This window comes from Rattus norvegicus, chromosome 17 (genome assembly GCF_036323735.1).
Source record: "Rattus norvegicus strain BN/NHsdMcwi chromosome 17, GRCr8, whole genome shotgun sequence".
NCBI lineage: Eukaryota > Metazoa > Chordata > Mammalia > Rodentia > Muridae > Rattus > Rattus norvegicus.
The window spans coordinates 4,957,607-4,978,801 of record NC_086035.1 but is presented as its reverse complement, the minus strand read 5'-3'; the positions used below and the strand labels follow the sequence as shown (position 1 = coordinate 4,978,801).

The 21,195-nt window shown below is 51.3% G+C and overlaps 2 protein-coding genes across 6 annotated transcripts; one reads left to right on the top strand and one right to left on the bottom strand.

Annotated features, from left to right (window-relative positions):
* Nucleotides 1-2,078: 2,078 nt before the first annotated feature.
* Nucleotides 2,079-13,051, bottom strand: Spata31d3 (SPATA31 subfamily D, member 3). Of its 5 annotated transcripts, none has more exons than XM_063276331.1 (5): nucleotides 12,609-13,051; nucleotides 8,225-8,479; nucleotides 7,163-7,205; nucleotides 6,225-6,285; nucleotides 2,245-6,119 (listed from the first exon to the last, which is right to left on the bottom strand). In XM_063276331.1, exons 2-5 carry the CDS (start codon nucleotides 8,408-8,410, stop codon nucleotides 2,411-2,413), a joined length of 3,999 nt encoding a protein of 1,332 aa, XP_063132401.1. In that variant the 5' UTR covers nucleotides 8,411-8,479; nucleotides 12,609-13,051; the 3' UTR covers nucleotides 2,245-2,410. The 5 variants fall into 5 exon arrangements, with proteins under 5 accessions (NP_001387530.1, XP_063132401.1, XP_038952201.1 ...); XM_039096273.2 differs by lacking the exon at nucleotides 12,609-13,051 and having other exon boundaries at nucleotides 2,245-5,963; nucleotides 6,081-6,119; nucleotides 8,225-8,474; NM_001400601.1 differs by lacking the exon at nucleotides 12,609-13,051 and having other exon boundaries at nucleotides 2,079-6,119; nucleotides 8,225-8,467.
* Nucleotides 13,052-14,277: 1,226 nt separating this feature from the next.
* On the top strand, nucleotides 14,278-20,295 carry Spata31d1b (spermatogenesis associated 31 subfamily D, member 1B). Its single transcript, NM_001408728.1, has 4 exons — nucleotides 14,278-14,494; nucleotides 15,551-15,590; nucleotides 16,151-16,211; nucleotides 16,386-20,295. The coding sequence occupies exons 1-4, from the start codon at nucleotides 14,309-14,311 to the stop codon at nucleotides 20,119-20,121; spliced, it is 4,023 nt and encodes a 1,340-aa protein (NP_001395657.1). The 5' UTR covers nucleotides 14,278-14,308; the 3' UTR covers nucleotides 20,122-20,295.
* Nucleotides 20,296-21,195: the final 900 nt, after the last annotated feature.

The window sequence follows — 21,195 nt, the reverse complement described above, 5'->3', positions numbered from 1 at the left end:
CAGCTTCTGCCCATATGCCACAATGTCTTCTTGGGTCTTTCAAAGGCTACATACAGTAAGGTCATAGACAAGGCAAGGCACACAACCCAGAAAGCTCCCCCTTCTTCATATATCTCTTTCTTTTGTTTTTGTTTGTTTGTTTTAAGATTTATTTTGTACATATGTGAGTACACTGTAGCTGTCTTCAGACACACCAGGAGAGGACATCTGATCCCAAAACAGATGGTTGTGAGCCACCATGTGGTTGCTGGGATTTGAACTCAGTACCACTGGAAGAGCAGTCAGGGCTCTTAACCACTGAGCCATCTCTGCAGACCTAGCCTTGTTTTTAACTACAGGCATTTTACCACACACACACGTGCGTGTGCGCATGCACACACACACAAAACCATCAATAACCTTGCCCTATGTTTTTCTGAAGGAAGTAACAGACTTCAGTGAGTTCCTCCCTTACGGAGGGAGAATTGGAAAGCTCGTTCTAGTTTCCCATCAGAACGATTCCCTCACATCTCTGGGTGACACCAAATTCTGAGTGTTGTTGAGCTCTAATCAAAAAGACAAAACGTGACAGAAAGGGCAGGAAGAGCACTGTGCTGAGCTTGAGGAGGAAGAGGGAGCTTTTGAATGTGTCGTGGCTGAAATCTTTTGAGGCCTTATTTGAGGGGAAGGGAATGGGGCTGAAAGCCTGGTGGTTAGAACAGGAAGTGTAAATATCACTGAGATGGATTTGAAAGGATTTAACCCCGTGTGGGCAGATGCAGGAAATACAGGAAGAAGTTAAAGTCTGTTGGGGTCTCCAGAAGAGGGACATGAGTCTGGTGACCTCCCAGGACTGGAGTTTGAATGGTAGCACGGGATAATGGATGTCGGACGAGTGGCAGGCCTAGTCATTGGCTTGACTGGCTACATGGATAAGTGGGTCTTACGTGTATTCTGCAGTTCTGTCCCCTCTGAAGCCTCCCCTTACTCCGCACTTTTCCTGATGTGCCGTGACTCTGCCTGCGATGGTTAGTGACATAAACTTGGAAGGAAGGCAGGAAGAGGCAACAGACTATAGCCGCAGTGGAATCATTTTTGTTTTGACACCCACAAGACACTGCCTCCCTGGACATACATGTGCGTCCTAAGAATCTTGCCTGGCCTCCTTCTGCCTCTTCCTTCCTTGGAGACCTGCATGTAAGAGAGGCAGAATGTTGTGGGATGTTGGTGGAATTAACCCATAAGAACTTTACCCACTTCACTACAGGGACTTGAATTACAGGTGACACGGGAGGTCTGTGGCTCCATGCCGATCAGATCATGTGCAGAGTGCATAACAAGACCATGCTGTCACGCTGTCTGCATCAGAGTGGCAGCGCTGGTGTCTGTGTCGGCGCGGCGTCAGCGTCAGCGTCAGCGTCAGCGTCGGAATCATTGAGCATGGATGGCAGCCATTGTATCACCTCCCCTGAAATAAGGACCGCGTGCCTGGCACAGGCTAGTCCTGCTCAGTAGGGCTCATACTTTGACATCAGAAAGCTCTGTGGTACCCTTGGCAGCCTGGAGAAAGCACCAAGGGATGGGAATCAGGCAGTCTAGTGCGGCGGAAGTCTGATGTTGGGGTCGTGGTCTCTTGTTTGTGGTGCTTGATCAGCCTGGATGTGAGGTGACCACTCGATGGGCACTCCTCCCTTTGAAAGCAGGGGCACGGTTTGACTTAAAGAACTAAGTGGGAACTATTCCAGTAGGCGTGTCTCACCAGTGAGCATGCTTAGTAGTAATTAGACGCTGCCTCCTGTTCAACTCTACTCAGGACCCGACGGAACATGGACAAGGTACATCTTAGATCACTGACAGCAGTTCCAAAAATCGTGACTGAGTCACCATATGTATTGGTTGGTCAAGGATGACCTCATACAAAAACCTCTCGTTTGCAAGCATCTGGAGCAATGGAGGGAGGGCGTGGACAGCCACACACTATTATTGAGGCTACAGTAAGAGTAGGAAGTTTATGCCATTGTAAAACACTAGGGACGAATCCTGCTTTCACGAAGAGCCACGAGAGGCTCCAGTGTCCTGTTTCCCAAGCCTAAGGCTTCTTTTTTTTTTTTTTTTTTTGGTTCTTTTTTTTCGGAGCTGGGGACCGAACCCAGGGCCTTGCGCTTCCTAGGTAAGCGCTCTACCACTGAGCTAAATCCCCAGCCCCAAGCCTAAGGCTTCTTATCTAAATCCTCTGCCACACATGGGCTAGCACACACACACACAAAAATTAAGGAAAATTTATTAGCCAAGGAATAAAGCTATTGTTAATAAAAACATATTCCCTTGAAAATCTGTGTTTTTGTTTTTTTGGTTGTTAATGGGAACAAACCCCCCAGCAGTGCCTTCAACACAGGGAAGGGCAGCCGGAGCCTCCTAGCCAGCTTGACACCTACAGATAGGACTTTGGTGGAGAAGCATGCATGGGGGAGGGCTCCACCATCTTAGCTTTTCCAGTAGTGCCGCACCTCTCAAGGGCTGTCTGCCCTTGTCCTGGGCTGCAGGACTCAGCCCTCTGCACTTGAGAGCAGGAAGCTCTGCAGCAGAAGTGGGGCAGCCTCTGGGCAGGCTCTGCCTGAGCCTGCAGTTGCAACTCTTGCTGAGCTTCTACAGACCCCATGAGGGGAGACACAGGTGCCTGGGGACAAGGAATGACTGTCCAATGCCTGAACCCTAGCTGTTTCCTGAGGACCATCCCAGGCTCTCTCACACATTTCTGAGCTGCTGTGTTCCCACAGAACTCACATCTCCCTTTGATGAGGCTTGCTCCCTTCACTGGCATTAATGAGGAGCAGCCCCTGGCCAGGATCTTTTCCTGCCCTTTGTGTTTCCTCCCAGGGGACAGCCTCTGCCAGAAGCCCTTCACCTGGTTGGGGAACTGATTTTCCAGAGGCTGACTCTTAGGTGTCAGTGCTGGGGAGGATGTGTGTCCTTGGGTTTCCTCTGCTGCCCTGGCCTGAGCACAGTGTCTCTTCCCTCTGGTCTGGGATGTCCCTAAGCCTGCATCCCCTCCACCAAGCTTTCCTGCCTCAGTTACCAGTGGGGGCACTCCTCTGGCAGCTGGGGGACAGTCCTTGTTCTTGCTCTTGCCTGAGACATATGCAGGGACCCAGGGACCCTGCCGTGGCTCCATGTTGATGCCCACAGAGGGGAAGTGCACATGTAGCACCTGAGAAACCGCCATGTCCCCACTGGAGGGGCCCCGGGGTTTGGAAGTCATTTCTTCTGAGGCAAAGGCTGTGGCGGGCAGGTCTGGCACCTGGATGTGTGTCTCGCCCTCTGAGTTTGGCACGACTTCTGTGGACACCTGACTTTTAGAGTGAGGCGTCTCAGAGTCCTGGGGAACGGACATTCCCTGCAGGGACTGACATTCAGTCGCATGGCTCCCTGGGGAGCACAGGTCCTGGGTGCCTTTCAAGTTCTTAGTGGACTGTGGGTCAGGACCAGGGAGTTGCTCTCCCTTGTGTAGGTCTGTGGACCCCTCAGCCATGGAGCAGTCTTTCCAGTTCTTCCTTTCTCCCTGAGAGCCCTGTGTGTTGTTGCTGGAAGCCAATCTCTCCTCTGTTGGCCCATCTGGGCTCATGGGTGGCTCTGGGTCAGGCCTGCTGTCTGATCTAGAATGTTGCCGGATGCCTTTGTGTGCCATACTGGGTGTCCAGTGCTTGATCGGCTCTCGGCCACTTGGGGCCATGCTAAGGTCTTTGTCTACACACACCTTCTTGTTCTCAGAGGCTGGCTGTGTGTGGCCCGCAAGCCAGGCAGCAGGGAGAGGCCTGTGTTGGACGGGGACTAAATCCACTGTCCCCTTTCTATCTCCATTAGTGTTTCTTCTAAGGAATCTGGAGGGCTTGTCAGAATCCACTGTACAAACGCTATGGGCTCGAGTGTGGAGCTGAGGGAAAGGTTGAGATGGCTCTGCTCTTGTCAAGTAGGACTCTAGGGATTCCTCAACTCTTTGAGGAAGGCCGAATGCCATCCTCCTGCCGAAGTCTGTGATGTGTTCTTCCAGTACCTTTTCTTGGTTATCACTAAGCGTCAAGCTGTGCTCGTGTTCTTTCCGTGCATCTTCTTCACTTAGCAAAGGTGCCACTTGTCTGGGGGAGGTCCCAGGTGGAGTCTGTGCCATGTTTGTAGAATGCCCTGACCGGTCAGCAGCACTAGACATCTCACCCCTACTAATTTCTTTAGTGTTCCTTCCCAGCTGTTCTTGCAGGAAACTTTCACATTCTCTCTGGCATTGCTTGACCAATGAAGCCTTTGAAATTTTTCCAGACATATCCCGAAGCTGAAGTTCTGGGTCTGTCTCAGAATTAGAATGTACTCTGCTCATCAAAGCCCCACTGGAGTCACCCTGTATGTGATCTCTTTGGCCTATTCCTGGACATTGTCCCTGAACTTTGACGTCTTTCGCCTTTAGAGAGTGACTCTCTAAGGGCTTTTTATGGAAGCTTGAAGTTTGGCTGAGCCCAAGACCTGATAGGCTGTTCGTGTTGAACTTATAGTGAGAGATCCATGAGAGTCCATGGCTGTTCCTTGCCTCAGGGACCTCAGGAATTTTTGAGTGAGGATTCATGAAAGACAGGGACTCCCGGATCCTCTGGGGCAGGCCCCAGCGACGTTGGATGAGTCTCTTTCGAAGATGGTGTTCTAGTTTCCTCTCGAGTTTATAGTTGAAAGGGAAGTCTCCAGGAAGGATTTTCTTAGGAGCATGGGCCTTGGATGAATGTCTGGTTGAGGAGATTTTAGGAGGTGAGGGACCAAAACCTTCTTGGAATCTTTGGGTCAGAGTGGGTAAACCCAAAAAACCTTGCAGTGTTTTTTGTAATAAGTTATATTCCAGCTGCTGAAGTTCATACGGCGCGAGGGGCTGCCCCTCATCCTTTAGGCTGTGAAAACGCACTCCGCATATCCTAAGCTGGGATTGAGGAGAAGATGGCAGGAATGGGAGTCTGGATTGAGTCTGGGCCTTAGAGTCAGTAGGAGAGTCAGGCTTGATTTGAGACTGAGGTACAGTTTGCCCCTGTTGGTCACTCTCAGGCAAGAGTAGAGGTATGGGGTAAGTAAGGTTGGAAGACTCACGTCCTGTGGAGGCCTCCGCGATCCTGTGGAAATCGTCCCTTTCTGGGTAACTGTTAACTGAATTAGCAGCTTCATGTTTCAGGGACTCACTGTGTAGAGAAGGGAGACCCCAGAAGAGCTGGTTGTCCTTGATCTCTGACTGGTCTTCAGAGTTCTTCAGGTGAGAGGGCTCCTGCTGTGGGTGAGGGCCCCCAGGCTCTCCCTTTTTTTTACCCAGAAGGTGGTAGAGGTCCGCGTTCTCTACATCAGCAGATGATGCTGAGATTTCCCCTGAAGTACTTTCCGGTATTAAAAAAGATACCGTTTTCTCCTTTTTCAGTTTATATGCAGCGACATCAGCATCCCTTTTCTCTTGCCTCTTGAAGAGTGCTAAGACATCGGGGCCGGGGGACAAATGATCTTCAGGCTCCGCAGCATGGACCTTTGTGAGTCTCCGGTATGAGCCTCGAGAAGCATAGGGCTTCACGTGTGGCAAATTTGTCCGGGGCTGGTCTTCAGCACTGAACCACAACTGAGAGGATGCTGACTCATAGATGGTGCTTTTGGCCGTTGAGGCATTGGAGGACTGCTCCCTAGGGCTCTCCGCTCGGAGAGCCAACTGTGCTTCCTGAGTGGCAAGTGGAGAAGAAGTAAGCATTTTGCATGGGGTATGGGTCAGCAACACTGCAGGCTTTAAGGGAGCAATAGCTTGGGGTGACAGGGAGGCCCTGAGGGGTGTAGAAGGAGATACGCCATCCGGAGGAGTGATTTGGTCCTGCGAGAGGGTGGAGAGGGAAGTGTGGAGAGGAGCTTCTAGAGCTGGAAGTCCCGGTTGGTTTGCAGGGAAGCCAGAGGGTAGAGCAATCGGAGCTTCTGTCACAGGAGCCCTAGAAGGCAAAGAGGACACCAAAGCGGCATCACCACCGTCTTCCAGGGGAGCCTGAGAGAGCAGGTAGCTGACCAGAGGACTTGTTTTGTTATATATACTACAGAGGGGCTCTGACCATAGCAGTTGCCGAAAGCCTGTGGGATTATGTGGTTTGCTGTAGGGAGACAGGAAGGTCAGAGTTTTAGCCAGGTTGAACATGTGTAAAAGGAAGGGTAGAGAAGCTGTGAGAAGGGACCAGGACACGAGGGGAATGGATCACCTTTGAAGGGTTATCTGCAGCTTCTTTGCTGTCTCAGGGTCTCTCTGGCCAGCTTTCTTACCTGAAAAAGGGAGAGCATGTGACCTCCAGAAGGAGGGTAGAAACGGGAGGGGCACATGGCAGACCTTTAAGGAAAACATTCAAGGGGACTAGAGAGATGGTTCGGTGGTTAAAAGAACCTGAGATTCGTCTACAGGACTTGGGTTCAGTTCTCAGAACCCACATGGTGACTCACAACGACCCTTGGGTCCAATGACAGGGCAGTGGGCAGTTTGATTTCTAAGGGCTGTGGAACACCTATCGGCAAGGAAAACACCCATGCATGTGTACTAAATATCTAGATTTTTTTTCTTTTTCTTTTTTTTTCAGAGCTGGGGACCGAACCCAGGGCCTTGTGCTTGCTAGGCAAGTGCTCTACCACTGAGCTAAATCCCCAACCCCATTTTTTTTTTTTAAAGAGAAAAGTACTTAGGAGAACCTGTCCACAGTGACAAGTGCTCTGTGAGGACACTCAGGATGCTCACCCGTGAGTGTACGTGACTCACTTGCTAATCCCTCCCCACTGTGTCGTCACAAGTGCCACTCAAAACCACTGCAGGGAACACTGTTCAGTGGCTTCCTCGTGGTTGTCAGTTCCCAGGAGGAAGGCCAGGGGATATGGTGTCAGGAGACTTAAGTGTGCTTCAAAGCAGCCATGCACATCTCACAGGAGCCCCAAGGGGCTGTCACCACTGCCCAACACTGTCTCAGGAAGCTGCGCCCACTGCCCAAGACTGTCACTGCTTTAAGCAGGAGGGAATGGAGAGGACTGAGATCTATCTTAGGTTGATCTTGTGAATCGGAGTCTCAGGAGTGAGATCTTCATATCATGGCCTGAAACTTCACAGAAAGGACATCAGGGGATGCTGGGATGACGAAGTTAACAGGTGGACACCTACGTTTAAATGCTTTCCCCCTTCTGTGCCTAATGTTGTTCTGTAGCTGTAAAGAAAAGAGAAACGCGGTGAGCACACGAGACGTCTTTGTACTGTCCTCTTCGTTATAGAGTCAGAACTCTGGACCACAGTATCCTGAATTCTACCAAATGATGGGATCCTTGCAGTCACTCTACTAACTTTAGAGGCAATCACTGATTGTCACTGTTTTTCTCTCTGGGAAAGCAGAGAAGAACACTACGAAGTCCACACTTGGAGGGGAGAGGGGTCGTCTCAGCAAAAAGTCCTCTTTTTGACAGCACAGAGCGTGAAGGCAGTATTTACATGTCTGCTGTCTCCAAGGGCTGGGTGTGAAGCTAAAGACCACGCACCAGGCTCTAATCAGAGACCGCCGACATTCAGCACTGTGATCCTGACCAGCTCATCATGGAAGAGGGTAGGGGAAGGGACACGTGAGGCAGGAGTGGACCATGGGACCCACTGTCAGGAGAGGCTGGTCTCACCCCCAGAGCCCAAAGACTGTAGTAGCCAAGCCATTAGGACCAGTTTCCTACTTTGTCCTGGAAACTTCAGCCACACAGATAGGAAGGTGAATGTGGGCTCCACGTGGGACTCTTAGTCCTCCCTGATGCCTCTTGTGAGCTAGGACAGAGGTCTCCTCTCTCCCGCATCTCCTCCCCTTCCCTCTCCTCTCTCATTTCCTCCCCTCTCCTCCCCTCTCCTCCCCTCCCCTCCCCTCCCCTCCCCTCCCCTCTCCTCTCCTCCCCTCCCCTCTCCTCCCCTCTCCTCCCCTCCCCTCTCCTCCCCTCCCCTCTCCTCCCCTCCCCTCTCCTCCCCTCTCCTCTCCTCCCCTCTCCTCCTCTCTCCCCTCCTGTCTCTCCTCCTCCCCTCCCCTCTCTTCCCCTCTCCTCTTCTCTTCTCCCCTCTCCTCTCCCCTCTCTTCCCTCTCCTCTCTTCACTCATTCATCTCAGACATCTGACAGCCAAGCCCATCCCACAGCCAGAGAGCACAACTACAGCCCAGCAATGAAGACTCTCTCTTGGGAATTCACCATGCTTCCTTACCTTTGGGGCGTATTTCTTTCTCTGCAGAGACCGGGCAAGCAGTCTCACTATCAGGGAGCTGATGTACAGAAGCAGGAGCCCCAGTCCACTCAGAAGAATGTAGCTGAGGTATTTGTGGTAGGAAGCTGAGCCAAAGGTCAGCCATGTCTCCGTGAGGCCATTCAGAGATGAGAAAATGTTCTCCATAGTATAAACAGCATGGTTGCCTGAGGTGTCTGATTCTGAGGGTTCATGAGCTTGACTAGAGTCCCAAGCCTGCATCACAGAGCAGGGGAGAGTCACAAGGGTTTCTGAGGGCGGGGAGGAGGGTGTGTCTTCAGCCCTTCCCTCACCCCTAGGAGCTCCTCAGAGCCCTCTGCCCAACCCTGCTGCCCCCTGCTCCCATCTGCCCTTTCCTCACACCTTAGTCCTCTGTTGTTCCATCAGCAGCCCAGACTGTCACCCAGTCCCCTTGCTGTTTGAAGAACTTGATTTGGACCTCAGCAGTTCTCTACCACATGGTGCCTGGGATTCTGCTCTGCTGAGATATCCACAGCCTTGGCTACCAGGCTGGTCTCATATACGTGCCATCCGAAGACCAGTTTTTTTCCCTCTGCTCCTTATATTTTATCTTCGAAAATGTTGAGAAGTAAACACCTCTGAGTCAGCCTTGGGTGTGTTTTGGTCAGAGTGACAGTTAAGTCATGAAACTGATATAAATATTACTCACGTTAGATCATATATTTTTGGTCAAATCATGTATTCTTGTACATAAAGGCACACCATGTATTTTTCCCACCGTTAGTAAAAGTTTAATTGCATTAAGGTTTTTGACTATGCTCTAAATGTACAGAACCCATTGATTAATCAGAGAACTAGTTTCATGTCCAGGAAGAGTACATCTTTCCTCCTTCCATCTCCTTTACCTAGTATTTTTTTTTACCCTGTTTCTCCTCACTCTACCTATGATAAACACTGTGTCTTGCCATGTCAGTGGTCGATGGGACATTCATTTAGATGGGGCTGGTTGTTGGTAAATTCTGAGGGTGGTCCCTGGGGTCCTCAATGACAGAGTAGGACCCTGGAGTGTCAGTGCCTTAAAGAAGAACGTGGTTGAGGGCCCTCACTGATGTATGTCACCCACTCTAGGTAATCACACATTAATGTCCCAAACCAAAGAACAACTCATGTGTTATCCAGATAGCATTTCTTGTCAGGGTTATTTAACCTGACAAGAAATATACACACACATACACACACATACACACAAACACACATACACACATACACACATACACATACATACAAACACATACACACACATACAAACATACACATACACACATACACACATATACACACATACACACATATACACACACATATACACATACACACACATACAAACATACACACACATACACACATACACACACATACACACATACACACATACACACATACACATACACACATACACACACATACAAACATACACATACACACATACACACACATACACACATACACACATACACACATACACATACACACATACACACACATACAAACATACACATACACACATACACACACATACAAACATACACACACATACACACATACACACACATACAAACATACACACACATACACACATACACATACACACATACACACACATACACACATACACACACGCGGGGGGCGATGGGGAGGGAGAGGAGAAGGAGAGAGATGTGGTATGCAAGATACTATTCATGAACTATTCAGGAGGTGTGCCAGGAATACTCAGTTTCCCTTTCTTTTTTCTCTATTTCTTTTCTTCTTTAGATTTATTTTCATTATGTAAGTACATCATCAGAAGAGGGCATCAGATTTCATTACAGATGGTTGTGAACCACTGTGTGGTTGCTGGGAATTGAACCCAGGACCTCTGGAAGAGTAGTCAGTGCTCTTAACTGCTGAGCCATCTCTCCAGCCCGTGTTTCTCTTTTCTTTTCTTATGCCATCAATGTTTCGTGGTCCTGTAAATGAATTCCAGGATATTCCCCACTGTTTTTTTTTTTTTTTCTCTCACAACATGAATGGTGGCTTTGTAAGGACCTTTTGTTCAAGATGGTCCCAGATGGCTCTGTTGAGGAAACGAATGTCTTCCTGTTCTTGCAACATTCCTAGGTAAGTTTGACTCAGACGATGAGGATGGGTAGAGGAAGAAGACAGATAGACGGATGGCCATTCTATGGGAAAGGCAGCCGGCATTCTGCTGGACCCAGGAGTGCCCTGTGCTCCTGCTCATGGGGATCCCGTCGAGGCTCCGCCACCACCCCAGCCTTGTCTGGGGAGCCTGTCCTGGTCCTTAGACCACTCTCCAGCATCTCTCACTCTGAAAGTTACCACAGTTTGCTAGGCCTCCCAGCATCCCCTGAAAACCTGCCTCTGGCCAGCCTACAAATTGCGCTGCTCAACAACTTGCCCTGGTTGGGCCTTTGCCAATTTGTGGGAGATCTCTGCAGCCACCACAGCCAGTGTAGTCACAGTCCACAGGAGGCAAGAAAACAGTTCCAACACAGACGAGTAACAGGCTTTGGTTCAGACTTCCGGAATCTGACCCCCAGGCGGTTTATTTTAGGTGTATTTAAGCAAAGCTCAATTTGGTGAAAACTTCTCCCAGTGACAATTGACTCAGTTCCAGAGTGAGGTAAATAGAGACCATGCTTGACTACATCAAAACTCTTTTGTAAAGTACGAGGGACACACCCCGTCCCGGAAAACAAACAAGTACACGTGATACGATCCGTAAAGACAGGCTCTTCTATAGATTGACTGAGGAAAACCAAGCTTGTGATGAGGCTCTGGGGGAGGGTCTGGTGGTCTTCAGTCACACAGAGAGTACAAAAGTCACCAGGCTAGAATGCACACCTCTTCTCAGCCTTCCGGGTGGGTAACAGGACTTTGGATTTCTTCTCTTGAAGGAACAACCCTGAATGCCAACATTCTAGGTGCACCCAATACATGGGAACACAAGGGCCTGCGTGCTCCCCATACCGATTTAATCTAGTGTCTCTTGACTATTGCACTGACTAGTTTTGTGTGCCAACCTGACACAAGCTGGAGTTAGCACAGAGAATGGAACCTCCCTTGAGGAAATGCCTCCATGAGACCCAACTGTAAGGCATTTTCTCAATTGGCGATCAAGGGTGGGAGGGTCCAGCCCATTATGGGTGGTGCCGTCCCTGGACTGGTGGTCTTAGGTTTTATAAGAAAGCAAGCTGAGCAAGCCAGGGGAAGCGAGCCAGTAAGTAACATCCTTCCATGGCCTCTGCATCAGCTCCTGCTTCCTGACCTGCTTGAGTTCCAGTCCTGACTTCCTCTAGTGATGAAAAGCGATGTGGAAGTGTGAGCTAAACAAACCCTTTACTCCCCAGCTTGCTTCTTGGTCATGATGTTTGTGCAGGAATAGAAACCACGACTAAGACACCTACCACCCTGCCTGTCTCACCAATCCTCTCTGTCTTCCCATCTCTGGCTTGCTAGCTTGCACATTTCCCAGATCCACTGAATATACCCTGATCCCCCAACCCGCTCCAGTTCACTCAGTACATTTTGGGTCCTCCTTTTCTTCCTGCCCGTCCACCCCATGTCCCCTAAATCTGCTTCTCCCTGACTTTTAACCTGCACTATATCTGTGCCTTAGTCTACTCTGCCTTTCTTCACAAGCCAGACTAATACTGACCATACTGGCCCTATTCAACCTGGCATGCCCTGCCTCCCAACACACCCTAAACTGTGGCTGCATGCAACACAGCCCGTCTTGTTCCCCAGTTCATCCCAGTCTTCTTCATTCCAGCCATCCCCTCCCCAGTAACTCCTACTGCCCCTTACAGCATGCCCCCTGTCCTGTAGAGCCTTTCCCATTCCCCAGGCCACACTAGTCGCACCAGAGTACTTATTTCTTCAACCCAACTAGTCCTCAGAGTCTTGAATGACAGCTGACACCATACCCACACCACTGTCTTTGGTGAGCTCTCCTGCCAGCCCTGTGGTGTTCCAAAATTCATGTTATCCACGATTCTACCCGGTGTATCCTGTTCCTCCCCTCAGCCCACACACTCCCTGCCCTTGTCCACCCTGTTGTCCTGCAGCTCAAACAGTCCACCATCGCATTACCTCAACCTCCTTGGTGTGCTCGTCACCTCACAGACCCACAGGCCTCCTATCCCTACTGCCTCCGTTCAACCAACACATACCTTTCCTCCACTCACCCCCAGTCTCCCCCACTCCCTCCGTTGTTCCTATTGCACCCCATTCTACAGCTGCTGCTTGTGCACCCAGACCATACTGTTTCCCAGTTACAACGCGCTCCATGCTCCCACTGCCTGGATCGCCATGATCTCCAGCTCACCTTCGTGGTCCGGTGTACTACATTCTCCGTCTGACTCTACTCTACCGAGCCTGCTGTTCCCCAGCACAGAGTCTACCCAGTGAGTCCCATTTTCCAGCTTCCCCTAGTCCACCCAGCATTTTCCTCTCCTCACACATACTATTCTAGTATCTCCTGGCCTCCTGCCCACTCTGGCCCACCCTTTCTAGTGAGCCTCCACCTTCCTGTGCTCAGCGTTCCCCAGCTGGCCGTAGCAAAGATCTCCAATGGATACAATTGATCTGACCATAGTCTACCTTCTGTGCAACAATTGTCAGTGGATACAATGGACCCAATTAGGCAGTTCCCTCTACATCTTATCCTATGCAAGGCATCTTGTTTGACAAGTCATGGTCTAGTTCACTCTAGCCTGCCCCGGATCAATCCTGATTTCTCAGCTGCTCCAGCCTCCACAGACCACGGCAGCTCGGCATGCTTCCCACCTGAACCTCTCCGGTCTCCTGGTCACACTTCCCTAGCCCACCTCCTGAGCATCTTGGATCTGACTTTCTCCCGAGTCTCTCCATGTGAAGCCAAATTTAAATCACCAACATAAATATAAAGGTTCTTGGTATTCTTGGAGTAAGTTAATGTTGTGGGTTGCCCTGGCGCTGTTTGAATTCCGATGTCAATTCTGCTTCCTCCGGAGGGGCTTCCCACCTCCCCACCTCCATCAGCAGTGGATCTCACGTGAAGCTTCTCCCCATTCTATCTGATCATTAAAGGCTAGAGCCTACGATTGGGTGGTAGAGGGGAAAGGTGGGATGAGAGGTTTTGGGAGAGGGGACAGAGGAGACAGAGGATGGAGGAGGAAGAGGAAACTGAGATGGAGAAGAGCCATGTGGCTGAGAGAAAGTGCAAGAGCAAAGGGTCTCATAGTTGAGGAATAAGCTAGGAGAGCTCTAGATCTGCCCGATCTGGGTACGTGGCTTATAAACACAATAACTGGTTTTCATATGGGCTTTTTGGGGCTGCAAATTCCCGCAACAAGTTTACTTCTTTTTTTTTCTGATTAGTGAAATTTTACCAGTGTTGAGTATCCGTTCTGCACCACACACACACACACACACACACACACACACACACACACAGGCATGCACACATATCCTTTGGTCCTTTGCAGATAATTTGTGAAAAGTCAGTTTCGTGATTTGATTCTACCCCACTAATTAGAGACACCACAAGCTAATTCATACACAAAAGTTACTAAGGGACATTTGGAAAGAAGATGTGTAAAGATCCTAGAGTCATGGACCCACTTTAAGGGAGGGGACAGCCATTCTGTACGTAGCATCTGTATGACGACATTGCTGTCCTGAGACAGTAAATGTCATGGCAAAGCAGAATCCCAGGCACTACATAGTAGCAGAACTGCTGAGGTCCAAATCAAGTTCTTCAAACAGCAAGGGGACTGGGTGACAGTCTGGGCTGCTGATGGAACAACAGAGAGTTCCCCTGAGGAGTATGGTGTGAGGAAAGGGCAGATGGGAGCAAGGGGCAGCAGCATTGGGCAGAGGGCTCTGAGGAGCTCCTGAGGTGGGGGAAGGGCTGAAGACACACCCTCCTCCCCGCCCTCAGAAACCCTTGTGACTCTCCCCTGCTCTGTGATGCAGGCTTGGGGCTCTAGTCAAGCTCATGAACTCTCAGAATCAGACACCTCAGGCAGCCATGCTGTTTATACTATGGAGAACATTTTCTCATCTCTGAATGGCCTCACAGAGACATGGCTGACCTTTGGCTCAGCTTCCTACCACATAGACCTTAGCTCCACTCTTCTGAGTGGACTGGGGCTCCTGCTTCTGTACATCAGCTCCCTGATAGTGAGACTGCTTGCCCGGTCTCTGCAGAGAAAGAAATACGCCCCAAAGGTAAGGAAGTGTGGTGAATTCCCAAAAGAGAGTCTTCATTGCTGGGCTGTAGTTGTGCTCTCTGGCTGTGGGATGGGTTTGGCTGTCAGATGTCTGAGATGAATGAGTGAAGAGAGGAGAGGGAAGAGAGGGGAGGAGAGGAGAGGGGAGGGGAGGAGAGGAGGAGAGGAGAGGGGAGGAGAAGAGGGGAGGGAGGGAAGGAGAATGGAAGGAAGGGAGGGAAGGGGAGAGGGAGAGAAGGGAGGGGATGGGAAGGGAGGAGAGGGAAGGAGAAAGGAAAAGAAAAGTGAGGAAATGAGAGAGGGGAGGAGGAGAAGAGGGGGAAGGGAGAACAGGAGAGGAGAGGGAAAGGGAGGAAAGGTGGGAGAGGGGAGGGGAGGGAAAAATGGAAAAGAGGGGAGGGAATGAGAGAGGAGAGGGAAGGAGAGGAGAGGTGTGCAAAGGGAGGGGAGAGAAGAGGAGAGAGGGGAGGGGAGAGAAGAGAGAGGAGAGGGAAGGGGAGGAGAGGCGGGAGAGAGGAGACCTCTGTCCTAGCTCACAAGAGGCATCAGGGAGGACTAAGAGTCCCACGTGGAGCCCACATTCACCTTCCTATCTGTGTGGCTGAAGTTTCCAGGACAAAGTAGGAAACTGGTCCTAATGGCTTGGCTACTACAGTCTTTGGGCTCTGGGGGTGAGACCAGCCTCTCCTGACAGTGGGTCCCATGGTCCACTCCTGCCTCACGTGTCCCTTCCCCTACCCTCTTCCATGATGAGCTGGTCAGGATCACAGTGCTGAATGTTGAAGGGGATCTCTGAAGAGAGAATGGAGCCCAGTCTTTCCCTCTAGGACTGGTTACCCTCAGGAGCAGCACAGGTGTAAATTCCTCAGAAAGAAGGCCATGCACATGGTCCTTTAGTCCCCCAGAGGAGGAGAGCAGAAACAAGCCGCCACCTCCAGTTAGTAAAACAGACATGGCGGCTTGTTATCCAAGCGTCCCAGGATGTGCCTGCTCGGTGGGATTCTGAGCCTCTTAACCGGTGAATTCCCAGCTTATTCTCTTCTGTTGTTGACAGCCACAGGAGGAAGGGAAGGAGAGAAGGCAAGACCTTACAGGTAGGTGTCTGCCTCTGGGCTCCCTCAGGGCTCTCTACGCTGTGCCTTCCATAGGATTCCAGGTTTATGTTCTGAGGATGTCAGTTACTATACATAGTCCCTTAATCGAGACAGGAGCCTATGAGGAAAGATTCCTATGAAGACAGGCTGACCTGTGCAGGACGGCCCCTTGGGCTCCTGTGAGATGTGCAGTGGGGTACTGGCGGCTTTGAAGCACAGCTTCTGTCTCCTGACACTGCATCCCCTGCTTCCTTCCTGGGAGCTGACAGCTGAGAGGAAACCACAGGGCAGTGTTTCCCGTAGTGGTTTTGAATGACACTTGAATGACACTGGTGACAACACGGGGAGGCGGGGGTGGGGTTGGGGGCGGGGGGGTTAGCATCTGAGCCGCACCTGTGAACCTGGGGAATGTTCTGAGAGTGTTCTCAGGGAGCATTTGTTGTTGCTTCTTGGTGCTTTCAGGAATCGAGACCCTAAGTGTTTTCCCTAAGTCTACTCCCTTGCAATGCTAGCTCCTCAATACTTGGTTCCCCATAACCCCATTGTCTTGCTTATTCGAGATGGGGGAACTTGCCAGGGAGAAGTGGAGCAGAGAAGAAAGCTACAGACAATCCAGCGAAGGTGATTGGTTTCCCTTCCCCCACATACCTCACGCTTCCCCACAACCCTCTCGGGGGGAGGGGTGCACCTAGCAACCGGACACGGGAGGAGGTCACAGACGACAGCCATGGACAGGGCAGTGTGAGCGGGGCTAGGCTGGCCCGAATGATAGCTCCACCTTTGTATCTCCCACAGCCCTCCGAGGGAGCCCTCCGATGCCAGCTGCGATGAACTGCTGCCACATGGAGGTCCCCTCTTCCCTGTATGTGACAGATCTGGTGATGTTGGTCACCAGCTCTCCCAGGCCATCCTCAAAGATGGCGCTGCCTCTCACTTCTACGTGACTTCCACAGCTCCTGTGACAGAGGCCTCGTTTATTCTGTCCTCTCTGCTCACAGGAAGGCAGCCAGGACATCCAGCTCCAGCCGGTCCTCAGGAGCCTTTGCCGCTGGCTCAGTCTATCCTCTCACCTAACTGCTTTGCCCCCTTAGAGGGCTTCCACTCAACCGCACTGCTGCATGACTCTCTGACACCAGAGTCTGCACTTCCCTTGAACCCTAAGCCTCTACCGGACCCCACCCCACCCTACCCATTCCCTTCTTTTCCTCTTCCGAAGAAAGAAGTGCAGAAGTCGGAAGCAGTCTTCCGGCCGGAAACCGCTAGATCTCTGGTGGACGGACCCAATGAGGTGTCTGTGAATGTCCCACTAGTCAAAGGCACTGGCTATGTAAGACAGGCAATGCCAGCTGCCTCCCCACGGCAGCCTGCTGCTGACAACCAGTTATCTTCAGGCTTGGATAACCAGCGTCCCCCACCTACCCATGTTTCTCAAGCCTCTTTGCAGAAAGAAACAAGGGCCTACCATCTAGAGCCCGGACAGCTCTTTTCCCCCAACTCTGATGCCCTGAAACTGCTCAAAAGGCTAGACCAGAAGGGGCGTGATTTCCTGATGGCAAAGGAAGAGGAGAACAAAGATTGTTTTACAAAGTCACCCAGTTCTTCGGAGAAGCTGCCGCTGGGAAAGTCATTGGTTGAGCCACAAGATTTGGCGGCTTCTCACTCAGCAAGAAGCAAGGTCACGCACCAGCAGCTCCCTCACTCCAGGACTTCTGAAGACCACGAGGAACTCAAACCTGCCCAGCTCTTCTGGGGCCCCCCTTCACTACACAGTGAGGCCCTGCGCCCTACTACTTCCTTGTATGACCGTTCCTCAACATTTGTCTGCTTCAACAGCATCGCCGAGGCCTCCATTGCTGACTACTCCCATGCGATTCTGCTTCCCACGCCCCTCTCTGTGTATGGATCACAGACCTGGCTACAGCCCGAGCCCCAGTCTCATCCTACATGTGACCCTCTTGCTGAGTCGCAGCCTCAGCCTCAACTCCAATACCCCGTCTCAGTCTTGACGCTTGCTCCTTCTCAATCCGAGCTGAGATACTGTGGGGTGCATTTTCACAGACCCCAGGGAGACGAGCAGGCTCTCGGACCTTCTGCCACACAGTGCCTGGAATACAACATCTTGAAAAAAGAGCAAGAGAGGGTGTGGGGTTTACCCTTGGTGATCAAAAAATCCCAGAATGCCTTTTGCCCCTCCCCTCCCAAGTTCTTGTCTGCAAGTCGCTCCTCCAAGGCCTGTACTCCTCGGCCCATCCTTCCTGGAGACTTCCCCCTCACCGGGGAGCTCCAGAAGAAACTGGAACACCATCTCCGAAAGAGACTCATTCAACGCCGCTGGGGCCTGCCCCACAGGATCGATGAGTCCCTGTCACTCATGTGTCCTCAGCCAGAACAGACTGACATCTCTGAGTCCAGGAGGAGCCGTGGACTCTCGAAGACTCCTTTCTCTAAGAGCCATGGCAACAAGGACTCGAAGGCCATTGGACCTGGAGGAGCAGGAGGCTTTCTCTCTCGGATGCCTGAAGGTCATTCTCTGCAGCAGGAGATTTTGGTCAAAGAACAGACATACAGTCAAGATACTGGCCAAAACGACCGTCCCCAGGGCAACCTTCAGGAGGCGCCACAGAAGACGCAGCCGGAGAGTCAGGAAGGCAGGCAGCCCGGCAAACTTTCAAGCCCTTCACAGGTGCACCAGAAAGGAATTGAAAACATCCTGGAAGAACACCTGATCAGGAAAATGAGGGAAATCAGTGGGGGCGAGATCCCTAGCGCCGTGGACAGGTCGAGGCATTCTATGACTGTGGCACTGCCTGCACCTGAGACCTCCTCCAGACACGTGGCACCTTTGGCAGGTGAGGAAGACGGACTGACAGAGCACCCCCACAGCTTGACGCTCAGTCCTAGCAAAGAAAAGGTGCTGGAAGAACACATCACAACCTTCGGCAGGAGGATGGCGTTCGGCCTTCCTCAAAGAGTTGAGGAATCCCTAGAGTCCTACTTGACAAGAGCAGCGCCATCTCGACCTTTCCATCAGCTCCACACTCGAGCCCACAGCGTTTGTACAGTGGATTCTGACAAGCCCTCCAGGTTCCTCAGAAGAAACACTAATGGAGATAGAAAGGGGACAGTGGATTTAGTCCCCGTCCAACACAGGCCTCTCCCTGCTGCCTGGCTTGCGGGCCACACACAGCCAGCCTCTGAGAACAAGAAGGTGTGTGTAGACAAAGACCTTAGCATGGCCCCAAGTGGCCGAGAGCCGATCAAGCACTGGACACCCAGTATGGCACACAAAGGCATCCGGCAACATTCTAGATCAGACAGCAGGCCTGACCCAGAGCCACCCATGAGCCCAGATGGGCCAACAGAGGAGAGATTGGCTTCCAGCAACAACACACAGGGCTCTCAGGGAGAAAGGAAGAACTGGAAAGACTGCTCCATGGCTGAGGGGTCCACAGACCTACACAAGGGAGAGCAACTCCCTGGTCCTGACCCACAGTCCACTAAGAACTTGAAAGGCACCCAGGGCCTGTGCTCCCCAGGGAGCCATGCGACTGAATGTCAGTCCCTGCAGGGAATGTCCGTTCCCCAGGACTCTGAGACGCCTCACTCTAAAAGTCAGGTGTCCACAGAAGTCGTGCCAAACTCAGAGGGCGAGACACACATCCAGGTGCCAGACCTGCCCGCCACAGCCTTTGCCTCAGAAGAAATGACTTCCAAACCCCGGGGCCCCTCCAGTGGGGACATGGCGGTTTCTCAGGTGCTGCATGTGCACTTCCCCTCTGTGGGCATCAACATGGAGCCACGGCAGGGTCCCTGGGTCCCTGCATATGTCTCAGGCAAGAGCAAGAACAAGGACTGTCCCCCAGCTGCCAGAGGAGTGCCCCCACTGGTAACTGAGGCAGGAAAGCTTGGTGGAGGGGATGCAGGCTTAGGGACATCCCAGACCAGAGGGAAGAGACACTGTGCTCAGGCCAGGGCAGCAGAGGAAACCCAAGGACACACATCCTCCCCAGCACTGACACCTAAGAGTCAGCCTCTGGAAAATCAGTTCCCCAACCAGGTGAAGGGCTTCTGGCAGAGGCTGTCCCCTGGGAGGAAACACAAAGGGCAGGAAAAGATCCTGGCCAGGGGCTGCTCCTCATTAATGCCAGTGAAGGGCGCAAGCCTCATCAAAGGGAGATGTGAGTTCTGTGGGAACACAGCAGCTCAGAAATGTGTGAGAGAGCCTGGGATGGTCCTCAGGAAACAGCTAGGGTTCAGGCATTGGACAGTCATTCCTTGTCCCCAGGCACCTGTGTCTCCCCTCATGGGGTCTGTAGAAGCTCAGCAGGAGTTGCAACTGCAGGCTCAGGCAGAGCCTGCCCAGAGGCTGCCCCACTTCTGCTGCAGAGCTTCCTGCTCTCAAGTGCAGAGGGCTGAGTCCTGCAGCCCAGGACAAGGGCAGACAGCCCTTGAGAGGTGCGGCACTACTGGAAAAGCTAAGATGGTGGAGCCCTCCCCCATGCATGCTTCTCCACCAAAGTCCTATCTGTAGGTGTCAAGCTGGCTAGGAGGCTCCGGCTGCCCTTCTCTGTGTTGAAGGCACTGCTGGGGGGTTTGTTCCCATTAACCATATGAAATGCTTATCCAGATTTTCTAGGGAATATGTTTTCTACCCAATGGTAATTTTTCCCTTGCTGACAGTATTGATTCACTGATACATTTTCTGAAAAATGTGTTTTCTTGTGTTGTTTGTGCGTGGCTTAGGTTAGTGCCAGAGCTTAGATCAGGGAAAGGATCCAATCCCCCCAGATTGTACTGGCCGCCCCTTTATGCTTCTTTTAGAAGATATATTCTCCCCTGAGGTTACTTCTATAGGACTGAGGTGACATCGGAAGAAGAGATTTTCGCTCCCTGGTTTTCGGGGCAATTTGCTTTGCCCCAGCCCTTGGTTCATAATTCCCCTCTCTAATCTTTTCTATATTCTTGAGTGCCAATGTCCGGTGTCCTTGTGGTGGGCACCGTGGAGGGGTCAGTGCTTAGAGCTGCTGGCGGGGGTGGATCCAGATACCTATTGGGGCTGATGCCAATGGCAGCCAGTGATGAGAGAAGTTACTGAGCAGAATTTTCTCTGAGGGAACACAGCTTCATTTACTGGGGCTGGTATTCCCTGTGGCCAGCAGATAAACTCGTAACTCTTTTAATTCCTTGGGGCCAATAAGAAAGAGAAGGAAAGAGAGAATTTACACAGACACACACACAGACACACACACACACAGGATAGAACAAAAAGAGTTCAATAACTTCATACACACAAGTATATACATGCATGCATACACACAAAACTGCGGACAGATACATACACATTCTCACATAGACTGTTCAGAGCATTCAGAGCCCCAGCAAACATGCTACAAACATTACACACACACACACACACACACACACACACACACACACACACTCGATGGATGGAGTAAGCTCCAACACACCCCCAGACAAGCTTTACATGTATGCATAGTATACACAGTTGAAGGGTGGAAGGACCAATGTTCAAACCCTCTACATTCCATTTTTTTCTTCTACAGTTTGTATATCCCAGTAGAATCTTTCAAGCAGTGTAAAATTA

Excerpts from the sequence above, each read along its gene's own strand:
- Spata31d3 (XM_063276331.1), bottom strand. The coding sequence starts at position 8,410 with ATGGAGAACATTTTCTCATCTCTGAATGGCCTCACGGAGACATGGCTG. Across the intron at positions 7,206-8,224 it reads GAAAGAAATACGCCCCAAAG|CTACAGAACAACATTAGGCA; the intron begins GTAAGGAAGCAT and ends TTTTCTTTACAG. Across the intron at positions 6,120-6,224 it reads CTGCAGATAACCCTTCAAAG|CAAACCACATAATCCCACAG; the intron begins GTGATCCATTCC and ends GTCTCCCTACAG.
- Spata31d1b (NM_001408728.1), top strand. The coding sequence starts at position 14,309 with ATGGAGAACATTTTCTCATCTCTGAATGGCCTCACAGAGACATGGCTG. Across the intron at positions 15,591-16,150 it reads GAGAAGGCAAGACCTTACAG|ATGGGGGAACTTGCCAGGGA; the intron begins GTAGGTGTCTGC and ends TGCTTATTCGAG. Across the intron at positions 16,212-16,385 it reads CTACAGACAATCCAGCGAAG|CCCTCCGAGGGAGCCCTCCG; the intron begins GTGATTGGTTTC and ends TATCTCCCACAG.